At 40.6% G+C, this 17,432-nt stretch overlaps 2 protein-coding genes across 3 annotated transcripts in view; one reads left to right on the top strand and one right to left on the bottom strand.

The window, feature by feature from the left end:
* Positions 1-1,788: 1,788 nt before the first annotated feature.
* On the bottom strand, positions 1,789-11,484 carry cnga4 (cyclic nucleotide gated channel subunit alpha 4). The gene is made up of 7 exons (XM_066641223.1): positions 11,366-11,484; positions 8,507-8,608; positions 8,116-8,222; positions 6,515-7,184; positions 5,592-5,751; positions 5,283-5,448; positions 1,789-2,294 (listed from the first exon to the last, which is right to left on the bottom strand). Exons 1-7 carry the CDS (start codon positions 11,482-11,484, stop codon positions 1,789-1,791), a joined length of 1,830 nt encoding a protein of 609 aa, XP_066497320.1.
* Positions 11,485-15,299: 3,815 nt separating this feature from the next.
* Positions 15,300-17,432, top strand: part of fhip1b (FHF complex subunit HOOK interacting protein 1B) — a 52,848-nt gene continuing 50,715 nt past the window's right edge. For both annotated transcript variants that reach the window (XM_066686242.1, XM_066686240.1), the window contains exon 1: positions 15,300-15,687. The gene's annotated coding sequence lies outside the window, so the exon portion shown is untranslated. The remainder of the gene's footprint in view (positions 15,688-17,432) is intronic.

The following is a 17,432-nucleotide window of genomic DNA, read 5'->3' as shown; positions in this document are numbered from 1 at the left end:
TGTAGAGTTGCTGCATCTAATCTGCCTCCAGCTTTCAAACACAAGGCCAATTCCTCTAATTTTTCTCTGCCTCTGGTCATGGAGATTTTTAGAAGGGCAATGGGGCTATTTGGGTCTGTTAAAATATAACTTTAACTCCATGGCTGTAAGACACCATGTTTTGTTGACCTGACAGCAGTGGGTTTGTAAAATATAAAAGACACACAGATTTACCTCCGGACCAATTCTTTCAACAACCCACCACTCTCCAAATTTGAACTATGTCTCTCAAAAATCAGGCACTGGATGACACAAAATTCACCGATGCTTAATAGTAATAAAACTGACCTAATCCTCATTGGCTCCAAATCTACCCTCAATAAAACGGGCTCCCTCACACTCTCAATTGATGTCACCCTGTCCCCCTCCACTGTGGTCCGAAATCTTGGTGTCACCCTTGACTCTTCACTCACGTTTCATTCCCATGTTAGTTCCATCATAAAAACCTCATTCTTCCACCTTCGCAACATTGCTAAAATCCATCCTTCTCTTTCCCAGTCTCCTTCTGAATGCCTCATCCATGCATTCATCTCCAGCTGTCTTGACTATTGTAACTCTCTTCTTTCTGGCATTAGCTCCTCACTACTACATAAACTCCAAATGGTCCAGAACTCACACCCGGTCCCACCACCACATCACCCCAGTTCTCCACAACCTCCACTGGCTTCCTGTTAAATATTGTATTCAGTTCAAAATCTTCCTTCTCACCTACAAAGCTCTCAATAACCAAGCTCCCTCTTACTTACCGGACCTTCTTCAACCATACACACCTAATCGCATTCTCAGACCTTCCTCAGCTGGTTTACTCACCATTCCCCCTTCTAAGGTGCGTAGTCTTGGAGATCAAGCCTTCTCCAGACATGCCCCCCGCCTCTGGAACTCCCTTTCTCCAGAAATTCAACAGTCAACATCTCTATCGCTATTTAAATCCAAACTTAAAACACACCTGTTTGCGGCTGCATTTAATCTCTCTGTTTCTTGATTAGCCCTTCTTTGTTTTTACCCTTGTTCCTGTTTTGTATCATTGTATGTTATGTAGTGTTATTTGTTCCTCTTGTTTTGTTTGATTGTGAATGTGATTGTCTTTGTGTTCATCTGATTGTAACAGCGTCTTTTGGGTTACTGAAAAGCGCTTTAAAAATTCCATTTATTATTATTTTTATTATTATTATTATGGGTGTGTCAGGCTTGCCCAAACTGGACAAAGACCCAGTTGAGTTGGAGTGCAAGAGGAAGCCAAGAGATCACAAAGCATACAAGATAGAAATAGCACTGTTGCTGCTTGTGAACTGTGTAATGCCGATGCATGTTTCATGTTGATTAGCTCATTGACGCATTTGGGGACCAATTGTGTACCTTCATAACAAAATTAATGTAATAGAAACAGCAAAAAAACAAACTCCACCCCTCTTTTGCCTAAGCCCACCTAAAGTTCCACTTTTGGCTATGCCACTGCTTATATATAAATAGAAAAAAGTGAGACTGTACAATATTTTATATTTAGGGTCACGTTTAGCAAAATTGAAAATGATTCCAAACATTGTATATTCAATTTATGTTTAATAATCCCAACAGGGGATTTTAAGGCAGTTTTAAAGCCAAGAAAACATACAAGACAAAGGTGTAACCACATACATTAGTTAAACTACTTAGAAAAATGTGATCATGGTTAAAAAGTCCTATCTAGATTAGTACTGTGATTTGTGATTTACAACAATGCCTTGTTTCTCATTCTTTACATGCCCTTCATCACTTTTTCTCCTTCCCCTCTTCCTCCTCTTCTTCTCCCCCATCTCCCACTCCTCTCTCTCCCTCAGGTTCTTCCTCCTTTTCCCCCTCTCCATCCCCCAACTCCCGTGCTCTCTCTTCCCCCTCCGTTTCGCTCCATGCTCCCTCAGCCACAATGCCCTCCCAGCCCTCAGTCTGCATCTCCAAATTCTCCACGCGCCTAATCATCTTTTGGGCACTGGACTCTAGCTCAGCCATTAATCTGGCCAGCTTGGTCTGCAGACTCTCCAGACTGGACTCCATACGTGTCACCTTGTCCTCTGTCTTCTCCTTCTTCTCCTCATCTTCATCCATCTTCTCTAGCATGCCCATCTTGGTCAGGATCTGCCGGCCCTTCTCCTCTAGCAGGCGCTTGGCAGCTGGAAACTCAGACAGTGTGTCTGTCAGGTCCTCTTTGGACAGGCTGAACAGGTCTGAGTGGCCAATGCTGCGGATGTTTGCAGTGCGCCGGTTGCCAGATTTGTTGCCTGTGAGTAACTTAATATTAATTTTCCATGGATTTGGAATAGGGTGTCCAACAAACTCAAATAAGTGTGATATTCAGTCATCCACATCAACCACACCAAAGAGCATCCCAGCATCATTGATATCAGATGATATACAGCACTTACTGTTAGCTAGTTGGACAAATTTGTTTAGAGTAATTAGTTGAAAGAAATGTAGCTGCTCTTCCTGTACAACCCTTGAAATGTGATATTAAAGATGACATATTTATTTGATAAAAAACAAACAAACAAACTAAATAACCCCACACTTTCAGTGGAGTGGGCCCCAAATGTTTGGATTTTCATTCAATGTTAGGTATTCAGTTTTTAAGATTTATTTTGAGATTTAAATATTTGTTTTGTAGGGTATCAATAAAGGCAATGCTCCACTCCAAATAAATAAAAAATAAATCATTTAAAATGTGCCTAATATTATATTAGAAGCTCCCAAATTCTCAAAATGGAATTCAGGGCAGACCTACTGTGTACAATAATTTGAGGCCCACTAACCCACAAACTGACAATTCAGTCAGTGGGCTGCTTAATGGCACTTTTCCACTGCATGGCACCTACTCAACTTGCCTTGGCTCTACTTGGCTTGTTTGCTTTGCTTGTTTGTTTGGGCAGAGAAATTTGTCAATCACAACAAAATGCATGACATCCTGCACAAGCTAGCTGTTTGTAAAATGTCCAGGCTAGTGATCACATTTGTTTTTATTCAGCACACAATGGCAGCTCATAAAATTATGCTATGGTCTTTTCACTGTGCAACTGGCTGCTTGACTTCCTGACTGGAAGACCACAGGCAGTATGTGTTGGCAGTAACTCATCTAGCATTATCACTTTGAACACAGGGGCTCCCCAAGGATGTGTGCTGAGCCCTCTTCTGTTCACAATCTCTCTCTGAACACTGAGAAGACCACTCTTCACTGTGCATGTCACAGAGGACCTCACCTGGACCATCAACACAGCATCACTGGCCAAGAAGGCTCACCAACGGCTCTACTTTTTCTGCAAGCTAAGAAGAGCAAGAGCTCCCACCCCCATAATGATCACCTTCTACAAGGGGGCCATTGAGAGTATCCTGACTAGCTGTTTTACTGCGTGGTACGGGGCCTGCACAGCATCCTGCCACAGAACCCTCCAGCGTACTGTGAGCGTAACTCAGCGTAACTGAGAAGTTAGCTGTTAGCTGAGAAGTTCATTGGTACCTCTCTCCCCTGCCTTCAGGACTTGTACAGCTCCCGCCTCCTACGAAAAGCCCTCTGCTTGGCAGGTGATCCCACCCACCCACTACACAGCTTCTTAAGCCTGCTGCCATCAGGGTGGAGACTGCGTAGTCTCAGGGATAGGACCAGCAGACTGAGGGATAGCTCCATCCATCAGGCTGTGAGAATGCTGAACTCTCTCCCTGCTCTGCCCCCCCCCCCCCTCCCTCCCACTTCTGCAACCCCAACACACCCCCCAACCCCCCTACGCCCCCCCCACCCTCCGGACACAATACTCAGGAACCTCATCAATTACCACCAATACCCAACTGTGACTTTGAAAATCAGGCAGGCACTCAACCACTTTAAACAGCCTCCAGGCTTCATATCCCTATGTTTAGACTGCTGTTGACACCGGTTCTGTTTATATTGGTACTGTCACTTAAGCTCCTCATCAGACCTGTGACTTTTTCAATAGAACCGGTATGCACTTGTTCAATTTATTTAGTTGTTATTCGATTATCTTGCACTATTGTCTACTCTGCCTTGTACATCCAGTATCCTATCTCCTCCTACTATGATTATTGTGCACTATTGTATATTCTGTCCTGTACATCCAGTACCCTACCGCCTTCTATTACGATTATCTTGCACTATTGTTTACACTGCCTTGTACATCCAGTACCCTACCTACTTCTATTACAATTTTTTTGCACTATTGTTTACACTGCCTTGTACATCTATTATCCTTCCGCCAAATCAGGTTATTGTCTTCAGGTAGTGTCCCATTGTCTCATGTATGTCTATCAGTGAGCTGCTGGTATCGTATGTCCTGCACTTGTCTTCTGTTTGGTCACTTTCATATATTTATATACTTGGCTTAGTTGAATTTAGTCTGTAATTTTTGTTAAATGTTACTGCATTTTGGAGAGGAGAGTAACGTGATTTCAATTTCAAACTCTCTTGACTTGACTTTCTAGAGGTAGAAATGTTCCTCGCAGTGGTGGCTGGTGGAAGAATCCAGACAGAGCTGGATGGTGCAACAAATCTATAACTGATTTGTCTGAACTGATGCTACAGCAACACGCAATACACAATGAGTAAAGTTATAGCCACAATTGTTGAGGATTTCCCAGGCCTGCGGTTTCCGTGATTAGTTGGATTATGTGTGACTTGATGCTGCTTTTATGACGCTTGCTATATTTTGGGAAAAGCTGTATACTGGAAAACAAACCAGGTACCAAAAAGCATATGTAGTCAAGTAGAGTAGGTACCATGCAGTGGAACATAAATCAGGAAACAATGAGCCATTGAGACATTCTGATTTTGCTTGCATTCTGATATCAAGTATGGAGAATTTCTTTGGATTGTACCTCCCCTCTTATGAGTATCTCCAGTCACAGTGAGGTTGATCTGCAAAAAAACCTAAACAAAATTGTGAAAACAATAATGAAGAAATATAACTATTTAAAAATGGCTTAAAATATGAGGTTCTGCACTTAGGGTTGGGTGACCAGTGGCTTGTTGTCATTTAAAAGAACAGGCGCTCAAACCCTTCATTCCAAACAGGGCTGATAAAACAGGATATGAGGAGTGTTGTGGTGCTCAATCTTTTTGGATTTTTGACCAACAGATATTTCATTAGGACCCCAGAGAACTGTATCTCTGGCTATGATATGTCACCTTTAATACCCAATGGTTTCAGGGTATCCAGCAAGTTCCTACATGTGTTATGGCCAGGTAATTTGTTGAATGTTTTTACCTTTGATGTTCAGGATACTGATCTCTCCAAAAAAGTTTCCTTCACCAAGGACAGCGAACTGAGTGACCCCATCATCTGCCACCACAGCCAGTTTTCCTTCTTTGATGATATACATCTCATGCCCCACATCTCCTTTCCTACAGACATACTCTCCAGGGCTGTAGACCTACGAGAATATAGGTGTAAGAGTCAGAGTCCTCAGGTAAAACACCTGTTACATGATTAAAATGGCTCACTCTGGATAGGAACATTTGCTAAATGCCATTAATGTAAATGTAACTTCTGACCACTTGCCCCCTCCTCTCTGACCTGGGGAGTGAGTTTGAGTACCAGCTCCTCCAGCAGGCTACTCTCACAGTTCTGGAAGATGGTCACTTTGGAGAGTGTCGGAAGGTGCACACTCACAGCGATGGCCGTCTGCAGAGTGACTGGTAGCTGCTGCAAGATTTCATTCTCTCTTGTGATCTTTCTGTTCCAAGAAGAAGTCAAGGGTTATCAAACTATTCTAACTTCCATAGATACAGTATGTATAGGAAGATAAATAAATACAAATAATATAGATAAATAAAAAAATAAATGAACAGAAGTATTATAAATAGACAATATACTACATTAAACAATTATTCATTGTCTGTAACTACTTATGCAGTTCAGGGTCACGATGGGTCCAAACCTACCTAGAATCACTGAGGGCAAGGCGGGATCACACCCTGGAGAGGGTGCCAGTCTTTCACAGGGAGAGACACACATTTACTCACACGTTCAAACCTATGGACATTTTGAATCGCCAATCCACCAACGTGTGTTTTTAGGCAATGGGAGGAACCCAGTGACAGGGTGGAGGCAGAAATGTGAGTTTGCAGGGTATAAATATGGTTGAGGGGAGGGTACCTGGCTCTTGAATTATGTTATTACATAACTTCAACTATGTTTCAGCTCCACTTTAGGCCATATATCTATCTATCAGAAAGCTTAAAAAAAATATTATATACGGGTTGAATAGCATACATTTTCTTGTCTGATTTTATATATCTGTCAGATCATAAAAAAAAATCATCTAAAGGAGATCCTTTCTCTGAAAATTCATAAATCCCTTAAGTATTTGGGGGATTGAATATTTCTGATTGTAACTGTAAATTGTAGGAATCAGTACAGTGATATGTACTAATTCTTATGGAGCAGTTACACTGAAAGCAGACAAACATGACAATTTCCAAAGCCTGCACACGCACTTGTTGATGTGCAGATGCTGGTACCAGCCATTAACGCGGTTATGCAGCTCTTTGCTGATCTTTCGACTGTGCAGGTAGCTCTTCACCAACTCATGATTAGGAAAGAACATGTTATCTCGGTTCTGTAGGTTCATGATCACATTGCTTACATTCCCCACAACGGAGGCAAACACAAGCACTGCAATCAGCAGATCGGCGATCATGAAAAGATACTCTGGCTCACAAGATGGCTGAGGGGTGTCCCCCACTGTGGTGAGGATCAGGGTGGAGAACCAGAAAGAGTAGAAGTACTGATGCCTTGGGGAAGCTAATTCGGGGTTTGAGATATTGGGGTATACCCAATTGTCTGTACCAAAACCAATGTAGCTGGAGAGTGAGAAGTAAATACATGCATTCCAGTGGATGAGGATAAAAATGAGGATCATGAGCTTGGCGATGCGGAAGATGTTAGGGTAGGCTGTGCGGGTCTCCATGCGGTCCAAAGACTCAGACATACGGGGTGACCGCAGGAAACGGTTTACCCTCAGTAGAGGGGTGTGGATCCCTAGCTTCAGGTACAGCAGGTCAGTCGGCAGCAGCGAGGCCATGTCCCATAGAAACCGGGATGTGCGCAGGTAGCGTTTTTTCAGGCTTAATTGATCCTTCACCAGAATGCCCTGCTCCAGAAACCCTGTGGAACACAAAACAGAAATAACAACACATCCAGTATCAGTATATCAGTATCACATCCATGATCAGTAGATAAACACCAGCAAAGCACTTACAAATGAATAAGGAAGCTATGAAAATCACATCACAACAAAGATGTATTTTCCCAATAATACAACTTGAAAATATGATTTTTATATATTTCAAAAACTGTCTGGTAAAATGACTCATAAAGGGTTGAGGACAAATTAAATGAAACCAGAAATCAAAATTGACATTTTTAATTTGTTGCCTCTGGTCATCTTGAACAAGGTATGGACAATAATATATCAGTAATCATGATAGAAAATTATGTAATAAAGGTGATATGATTTTTAAACCCCATTCCAATATTTCAATATACATTGTTTACAGTATCTGTCACTGATTGACGTTCATTACAAGGCCCTGCTCTCAGTTCCGTGATTCTTCTATGAATTGTTCAGCAATGGCGGCAGGCTCACAGTCCCTTGCCCAAAACCACTTCTGTCCTAATATTATATTGTTGAACGGTACACTTCATTGTTTTATTTTCTTTGTCTACAGAGACAAAACCAAGACAAGCGAGTGTCCAAAACAATTATGGTCTGTAAAAAATTTCTAAACTGTTATTTGATTTTAAATATTGATATATGAATATTATTGTATAGACTGAAATTTATAAATATGTGGTAATATAAATTTTGCCGTATCATCCAGCTCTATCATGAGTTATACATAATATAGCATATACATAATTTGAAAGACAGACATCTTGTTTTTATGTAATCTTGCATCTTGAATTTTGAGTTCTGATTAAATCAGTGTGTGTCGGGAAATATAATATTAAACAATTATATCAACTTATTTGACATGCATTAACCTTGTAATAGCAAACTTATAGACACATTTGTTGGTTTATTTTTTACACTTACCTGTATGGACTTGGACAACAATGTCAGCCACATAGATCAGGTCAGAGATGTAGTCTAAGATGAGCCAAACTGCCAGATATGTTCTCTGCACTTCATAAAAACATGCCCTTTACAATGATAACAAGAGTTTAGGGTAATTACAGGCATGTTTAAACATCTAAAAAGAGCAGTTACAGTTTTCAAGTGACGACTACCATTTAGAGACATTGGCCCATATCAGTAAAGCTTTCTTATAGTAGAAATGCTGATCCAGGATCAGATTCCTCTGCATTTTAACAGCTTTACTAACAGAAGTAGATCCTATAGATCAGCATTATGGATTCATGGTCTGACCTATCAAAGGTGTCTATAATATCACAGTAAAACCTGACTTACAAATCTTTTTTCTCACCTGAAGATAATGATAACCCAGTTGTAGATGACAGGAAAGATCATAACTTGCAGCCAACCATAGTAAAATTCTCCTGAGGGATCTATTACCCACTCCTTCCAACTGAGAGAGCGGGAGAGATTGAGTTGTTATAATAACTCCATATTACATTGCATATGTTTGCTGTCTGAAACCAAAAAAGCAATATTTGGAGTTTTCAACTTTCTCTCCTAAAAAACTCCAGATACCTTTTCTCTGCCAAGAACAGAGTAAAAGAGAAAGGCTAGCATACCTGACTGAGGCCATTTGTTTTTCTATAAATTTACTGCCACCTTGGCTTCATAAACACATTAGACTGGTTTTGAGCACCCAAACAGACTGGAGACGTAGCAGATGTTGAAGAAACACCCTCAGAATTGTATAACAAAAGTTTTACGATTAAAATCATAAAAGTCACATTTAAGTGACACTGCCTATATTTTAACACACAAGCCTAAACCTCAACACAGCTTAATAGCAAGGGCTTTTTAAAATTATTGGTCGCTTAGAATATGTTACAAATATACAACCCATGGCTTGTTTAACAAGAGACATCATTGTATCCATCATAATTTAAAGCTAGATCCTATGCTTGTGTTAGCTGTTTTGTCAACTTGCACTATTTACTGGTGGCAGTGTGAGGCAAACTTGATACAGTCAGCAAATTAATATATACTGCCTTCATTTGGAAGAACTGTTAGTAGAATGCGATATTGTGATAATGACAAATGCAGGGGTGCTCGGTTTCAGCATTTCTGTGGCTGAATTCACCACCAGCATCAGATATAAATGGTTAGAGACAAGACAGAGTCATGGTTTATTCACTGTTTACAGTGGGTTCATATCAGAAACAGTATTGAGTTCTGGCAGATTGTTACACTGTTGGCTAAGTATTTTTGGTTGGTGGATTATTCTCAGTGACACTAAGGACATTGAAAACTTGAGCAGTCCTACTGTGTCTGATCCACTCATACAAGCGCAACACACACACATCACAACCACATCAGGGTCACTGCAGTGCAAAATCTTACCTGCTCTGTGGTGATTCTGTAGGGGTTCCTGACTTAAAAATCAGGGTGAAATGGGAATAAGAAAGTATGCAGAGAAACAGTTGGACTACAATCTGTAATTGTAATTGTTCAGTGTTAATGTAAACAAGTTTGTGGCCACTCCTCAACAGGGGCATGTCATTGCATGGGCTTGGATTGGCATTACCCACCCAGAGGAATCATTTGCTGATCCAATGGAAAATTACTATATATATATATATAATTGCTATGGCCCCGGTTTCCTCCCACAGTCCAAAAACACACGTTGGTAGGTGGATTGGCGACTCAAAAAAGTGCCCGTATATGTGTGTGTGAGAGTAAACGTGTGTGTGTTGCCCTGTGAAGGACTGGCGGCCCCTCCAGGGTGTATTCCTGCCTTGCGCCCAATGATTCCAGGTAAGCTCTGGACCCACCACGACCCTGAACTGGATAAGCGGTTACAGATAATGAATGAATAATTGTTATGAAAGTTCAGAGGCTCCTGCCCCTATATTTCTTTTGTCTTCCTCTCATTTTCAGCTATGCCTTGTTGTTTTTGTTATTGTTTTATTAGCACAGGTATTTATTAAGCAGGGCACACTGCAGGGTTCATCCAATTCAAGATTCCACAGAGAACACAAATCAAAAATTGAAGTTAAGAAAAAGTAGAAAAGAAAAAAGCTGTGGTGTGCCAGTCTGAGCACAAAGAGGGAAAAAGAGGCATTATAGAAGAGTCAGAATGAGGGAAGTCCCTGTGAGAAAGAGAACATAACTGAGACAGATAGTGACAGAGAGAGTCTGAAGAAAATAAATAGAAACCAAGAAAGAAGAGGGAAACATATGAGAGGTTAAGATGACAATGAGAAATAGATATGATTTTTCTTAATTATTTTTTTTTTTCAAGGAAACATTTTATTCTCAGGTTAAAGGCCCCAGTCCTTCGTACAATATTTGGATGCTGTAATTGTATCCTTTTTGTAGTCCTATATAAAAAAGCTTTTTTTTATATTTCTGTTGCCCAAACAAACTATATTAAGTAGAGCAGAGGGTGTTGGTACAGCAAAAAGAAGAAATGATGCATGAACAAGTTTCCAAAATTATTTATAACATTAAAGTGGATAACACTATAATTCACAACTTAATTCCCCATGTTTATCTCATGCACAGTGCTACAAATATTTCCAAGTGGAAAAAACTGGGCTTGAAACTCACTCTATTCTTAAATGCGACATTCACAATGTTAATCAAAATATGTGAAATTTGAGGTTTTCTCACCATTTGTTAGCTCTCCTGTCTGTTTTTGTGCCCGAAACTGATCTAATGTCTTTATGAAGACCCAGTGTCCGTAAATAGCTCATAAAGCAAAGTACCACGGACGGGTATTCTAGGCTTTCTCTGTGCTCATGTCAGTGAAAAGGCATCTGGATTTTTGTAGAAGAGAACGGAGAAAACTCCAAATGTTGAAAAGCATGAATCGAGATAAGAATGGTGCTCTATTCCTGCTCCAGTGAGTAATATTGACTTATTTCTGCTGTTTCTGATTACTTGGAAATATCTTCAGAATATAACTAACTGTGTAATGAAATTATGTGGTAATGTGAATAAATCCTTACAGACAGTTTAAAGTTCAACCATGTACAAACAAAGTTTTTTCCTCAAACATTCTACCTTAATAGATGCTGAGCTTCTGAACATAAGCAAATCAGATTGGCTACAACATCCCCTTTAAGCAATAACATGGTGGAATGGAAACCAACTAGTTGTGCTCTTTCTAAAACCAAATGTAATGAGACACCAACTTACAAACACTTACTTCACTTTTTCCTGCTCCTCTTTATTTTTCTCTTCTCCCTGAGCCTGTGCTTTCTCTTGTTGCACTTTTCCATTCTTCTGCATGCGGTGCCAGTTAAGAAGTTTAGTCCAATGATTCATTCTCGTTTACAGTGGAGAGCCAATACTAATTAGTAGAGGCAAAAATGATTGAGCATGACACTGAAAATGATAACAAAATGTCAGAACATTTCCTCATGCATGCACACATATTCCTCCATCTGAAAAGATCTGTATAGTGTGTGTGTGTGTGTGTGTGTGGTTCTAACTGAGCACACTCATTGCTTGGCCTCATAAGTCCCTCCAGATATAAACAAATACAGCCCACTTGTGTAACACAGGTGATGCTGGTTACCATAGCGCCCACTCTCTGGTGGTTTCACAGGTAAGCCTTACCTCACACTGATTTAGTAGATGTGAGGAGGCAGTAAGGACACTACAAACCTCAGGAGAGGCAATCAAAGCAGAACAAGAGGCCTTATCCACCATCCATCCTCCACCACATATTTCTACACCCCTCATAGTCAATAAAACTGCACTAACCTATTTCAACTCAATACATTTATTATAATATTCTTTTCTGATTTAAAACAATATTACTAATTAAATGGGTTGTTTTCTAACACCAAAAGAAAATCAAACATAACATTATGACCACCTCCTTATTTCGACACTCAATGTCCATTCTCCCAGCCCCAATGATCACATAGGAGCACTTTGTATTTATACAATTACAAACTGTAGCCCATCTGTTGTTCTGCATACGTTGTTTACCACCTGTCACACTGTTTGTAAACAACAAAATCTTCCTGTATGGTCCATGAAGCTGAGAGAATAGACAATGTGTGTGGAAACAGGGAGGGGGTCATAATGTTATGTTTGATCTTTGTATTAAGGCTATACAAAAATCTTATAAACGTAAATAAATGTACTGGAATGTATCTATTGTAATATAAAATAGAGTAATATATTGTATTATGATATTTACAAACAACTTAGCATAAAAAATAAACATGTAACAACTAATTTATTAATTGATTCCTTTTCTGTAGCTGCTTCATCCTGTTTAGTGTCATGGTGGGTCTTGTCCCTTCCTGGAATCATTGAGAGCAAGGCAGGAACTCACCCTATATGAGGTGACAATCCATCATAGGGCATCGCACATTTACCCAGTCACTCACACTTACCTATTTCCCACAGCTAAGGGCAGGAGGGCACTAGAACACCCAGAGGAAACCCATGCAGACACAGAGAGAACAACCACCTCATAGACAGTGACCTGAAGCAGAGATTGAGCCCTTGGACCATGAAGCTGTATGGTAGTGACACTACATGTAGTGCCACGTCCTGTTTCAATGTAACAATTCCTACTTTTTAATTCCGTACTTTTTAACAAAATGAAGCTAAGAAAAGATTGCATGTACTACCAAGTAATTACAGCTAAGAGTTCTGCAATATATACAGAAAATCTGGTTCCATGTATTCCATTTATGTCTTGTTATATCTGTCAAAGAATGTTTAAGGGTAAGATACTTCATCAAATTTCCCAGACAAATAATCATTCAAATGTTAGTTTCTCTAGAATGCATCACTTCACATTCATCCACTCTAAATCCACACAAGCTGGTTTTCCATCCAAACATTCCAAATGCATCGTGTTTCCATCAGCTACACTCTTGTGAATAAACTCCAGATGATGTTTAGGCCACCCTTGCTCAGGGTAAGGGAGATGGAGAGATCTGAGTGGATTTTTTGCTTTGATCAGAATTCTTTTTACAGTTTATATATTTTTAAAGGGCAGCAGGTAGTGTCGCAGTCGCACAGCTCCAGGGACCTGGAGGTTGTGGGTTCGAGTCCTGCTCTGGGTGACTGTGTGTGAGGAGTTTGGTGTGTTCTCCCTGTGCCAGCATGGGATTCTTCCGGGTGCTCCGGTTTCCTCTCATAGTAGCAACTCAAAAGTGTCCCTAGGTGTGTGTGTGTGTTGCCCAATGATTCCCTTGCACCCAGTGATTCCGGGTAGTCTCCAGACCGACCGCGACCCTGAACTGGATAAGCAGTTACAGACAATGAAGGAATTAATATATTTAAAAAATTACTTTATATGCAAAAGCTTAATTTAATATGTATTTCTTTATTACATGTCAATGTAGGCTTACAATAATTTTTAAGCTGTAATTTTAAGTTAATCACACAACCTAGTGCTCCTCTAAGGTGAAAGCACAAGTCTGCATAACGAGCTGGTAAAAAAGTAAGTAAATCAGTGTCCAGTATGAGGAGACACAGCCCATGAAGTTAATGACCATGGTTTAGGGCTTGCTAAACTGCAGCGTGAAACCAAAACCTACAGTGTCAAATAGAAACAAAACAACAAAACAAGGCCCTTGGTTCAGTTAAAATGTTCAGGTATGAAAACACCCTAGTGTAATATGTGTTCCTCCACTGAGTGGCAGTGCGAGTGCTGTAGTGTTGGAATGTAGTGTTTGTGATCCTGTGTTGCACTGCTGACAGAGTGGGTTTTGGTGGGTAGCTGGATAGCTAGCTCACTCACAAGCTTCAAGTCACCAGTCTCTTTGACTCAGAGAGGAGGCGTGGCTATGGTAGCCTTGTGATTGGTCAGGGTAATAGTGACATAAGCGTTGTGCACTTTTAGGACTGCCTATTCTACATTGAGAGGAAAGCAATAATGCTCAAGTTTGGAATCATACAGAAAAAAAATTCAAAATGGGTCACCAGGGGCTTTAAGCTAATTTCAAAGCAGACACTGTAAACACGCCGCAACATGAATATACGTATAAAATGGCACAATGCGCTGTTATATTAATCCGCATAGCCCTTCACACAGGCAATGCACATCACGCTGTTTCGCTGTGGTATCGCATATGTGAAGCCCAATATGCTTTATGTCTGTTATTGACACGTGCCACACTCAGCAACCTAGCAGTTTTTATGTAGAAACAGTACAGAATTAAGTATTCCCTCTGTATGTGCACTATACAATGAATAACAAACAGCTATATTTTAAATTGTAGCAGCATTTCAAGAGTGCAAAACCTGACCAAATAAAGAAACCATTAGCCTGATGTGGCAGCAGGTTAGTTTTATTTTGTTGTATCATTTTCAAACTAAAATCTTTGTCAACATATTTGACTTGCGCAATGTACAAATAATAAAAAGTTAGATGGCTAACTTAGAAATCCTGCTTCATGGACAGTGGTGTGAGTGCTGTAGTGTTTGTGGTTCTCAGTGTGTGTGTTTGGATGTTGTGGGTGTGTTCTTCCTCTGGGCAGCTGTGTGAGTGCTGGGGGATATCCCATAAAGGATTTCTCAGTTAACCAACTAACTTAAGCCCAAAGTCATGCCAGTCCAATTGGAACAGAGCTGAGGTTGATATCTATTGGGCAGTCCTCAACTTAGAGCTTAAGTTAGCTGGCTAACTGAGAAATCCTGCTTTGTGGAATATCCCCCTGTGCTGTCAAGATGCATTTGTATTTCTTAGTGTGTGTGTTGTAAGGTTGGGGTGTAGAATATATGCAGTAGGCATTCAAGGGACTGGTGCCCCATCCAGGGTGTGTTCCTGCCTTGTGCCCAATAACTCCCTGTAGAATTCACACCCACCGCGCTCCTTGATAATTATAAGGTAGTGTTAGGTTTAGGGTTAGAGAAAATGAATTGAATGAATGAATGAATGTGTTGTACTACTGGGATGTTGTGAGTGTGTTCCTACGCTGGGCGGTACTGTGAGTGCTCTAGTATTGGGGTGTAGTGTATGTGTTGTAGTGTTGGGGTGTAGTGAGTGTGTTCCTCCACTGTGCGGCAGTGTTATCGCTGCGGTGAAACGGGCGCTCTTCAGGACGTCAGCACGTCCCCTGCGTGTGGGTGTGTTGTGTGTATATGTGTGTCTGAGAGAAGATGGCTGCGGAACGGGAGAGTGAGAGACCTCAGATTTGACGGTGGAGGATAGGGTAGACCGAGTGCTGCAGGAGCCCCGTAGAGAGGAGCGGTGCTCGCGTAGGGTCAGAGCTCGGCCCGGCCCTGTACGGACGAGAGAGTCTTCCTTTGGAGAGCTGTTACTAATGCTCTGGAGCTCTGACCCATTTAGTCTGTCCGCTAACGTTAGTTCAGCCCTTATTATTCCTGGGGCATCTCTCCTCTGCGCCTCCAGCCTAACATTCATCCATCTATCCATCCATCTATTCATCTATCTATCTATCAATCCATCCACAAACACACAGATGGAGAGAGGAGGGTTCAGATCAACACCGACAGAAAAAGACACTAGCTAACAACTTCAGTGGTCTCAGAGAGGTGAGTGTCGTACTCAAGCGATTTAAGATGATGTCCTCTCCCATTTTAAGAAAACACTAAGTTTAACAACTGTTTTTAAAGTGAATCTTATACAAGACAATTGTTTATGACATTGGTGGTTCACTTTGCCAAGTTAAAGTTAGGTTATTATTCCAGTGTTTATTTCCACCTTAAATCGTGCAGCAGCGCGGGCTCCGTGTGGGCGCCAGTATGCAACCGCTGCAGTATTTAAGGTGGAGAGGACGATTCGAAGTAGAAGGACGTTAACTGTAGCCCTAGTGTTTCTGCTGGCAACCAGGGAGAAGTGGGGATTAATTTCCTTATTAATCGGTTTATTTTGAACGAAAATCTACACTGTCAGAGTATTTTTCGATGATTAAAGCTAAGACTAGGTCTGCGTCCGAAACAACGACCCAGCATAGTGAACATAGACAAAAAATAGTGCGTGACAACAGTTACAACAGCACATAGTGTATATAGTACACCTACGTATAGAATACATTGTTATAGTGTAGTAATATGTGGTTTTGTGAATCGAGAGCTAGTGTTTAAGGGAGCTTCTCTTTTTATGTGGCTATGAAACTGCCAAGTTCAGAGCAAAAATATTCCTTCACACGTGAGCCAGAGATTTAACACTAAGTACCAAGGTAATTTACCAAACTGGTAACGTTATAGTCTACTACATAGTCATATAATCGATGTAAGACAGTATTTATTCTGATTACTTATGGTTAAATGTATATGGATATACATCCATCTGTTGTTGTCCGTTTTACTAGCTCCTCTTATCACAGAATCTTATCTTATCTTATCACTTTATAGTTCTGCAATTAGGAATTGTCCATCTGTTGGTCTGAATACTTTTTAGTCCCATTTGACCCAGTTTGTCAATTGTAGGCACCCCCGGAGGACCACCACAGAGCAGATTTAATTATTTTTTTTCGGTGGTGCCACATTCTCAGTGTTACAGTGTTGGTGGTGTTAGTAAGTGTTTTGCTCGTACAAGTGGATAAGACACAACAGTGCTGGAGTCTTTGAACATCTCAGTGCCGCTGCTAGATTGAGAATCATCCAACCCGAAGGATTTCTCAGTTTAACTAGATAACCTAATTTAAACTGTCCAATGGGAAAAGAGCTGAGGGACATTGCTACTGGACAGTTCTCAACCCTAGGCTTAAGTTACCTGGCTAACTGAGAAATCTAGCATGGTGGAGCACTGTCCTGTGGGCAGCATTTTGTGTCAACGGATTAAGTGCTAGACCAACAAAAATTGTGCAGCAACAGATGAGGCACTGTCTCAGAAGTTAGGAGTGTCAAGTACAGTGGACAGGGAGTGAGCACAGTGTTTAGTGAATTAATGGCATGCTTTATGATCATTGTACAACTGTACGATGAAATTTGTATCTGCTTTAATGTGCTAAAGCTGCTTTGCAAACTACATTGCCAAAGCTGCAGCCTACTTGTTTTGTGTTTTATTGTGAACATGTAATTTTACAAGTCTTCACTTCTAGGATCTAGCTGTATTAGTTCAGTTGTGGTGTTGGGCAATTGATCGAAAATTAATCGAAATTGACATCCAGAATATCTAATCGGCATAATCTTATCTATATCGATTATATAATTTTTTTTATGATGTCTCCACTTTCTGTTCATGTACTGTCTCTTTAAAACTACACTGCCACGCTGTAGTCATGTGATTCTGCCCCTATCTGCAACATTATTGCAACATTATTATCTGCAATATT

This window comes from Hoplias malabaricus, chromosome 12 (assembly GCF_029633855.1).
Source record: "Hoplias malabaricus isolate fHopMal1 chromosome 12, fHopMal1.hap1, whole genome shotgun sequence".
Lineage (NCBI taxonomy): Eukaryota > Metazoa > Chordata > Actinopteri > Characiformes > Erythrinidae > Hoplias > Hoplias malabaricus.
This window is presented reverse-complemented; position numbering and strand designations above follow the sequence as displayed.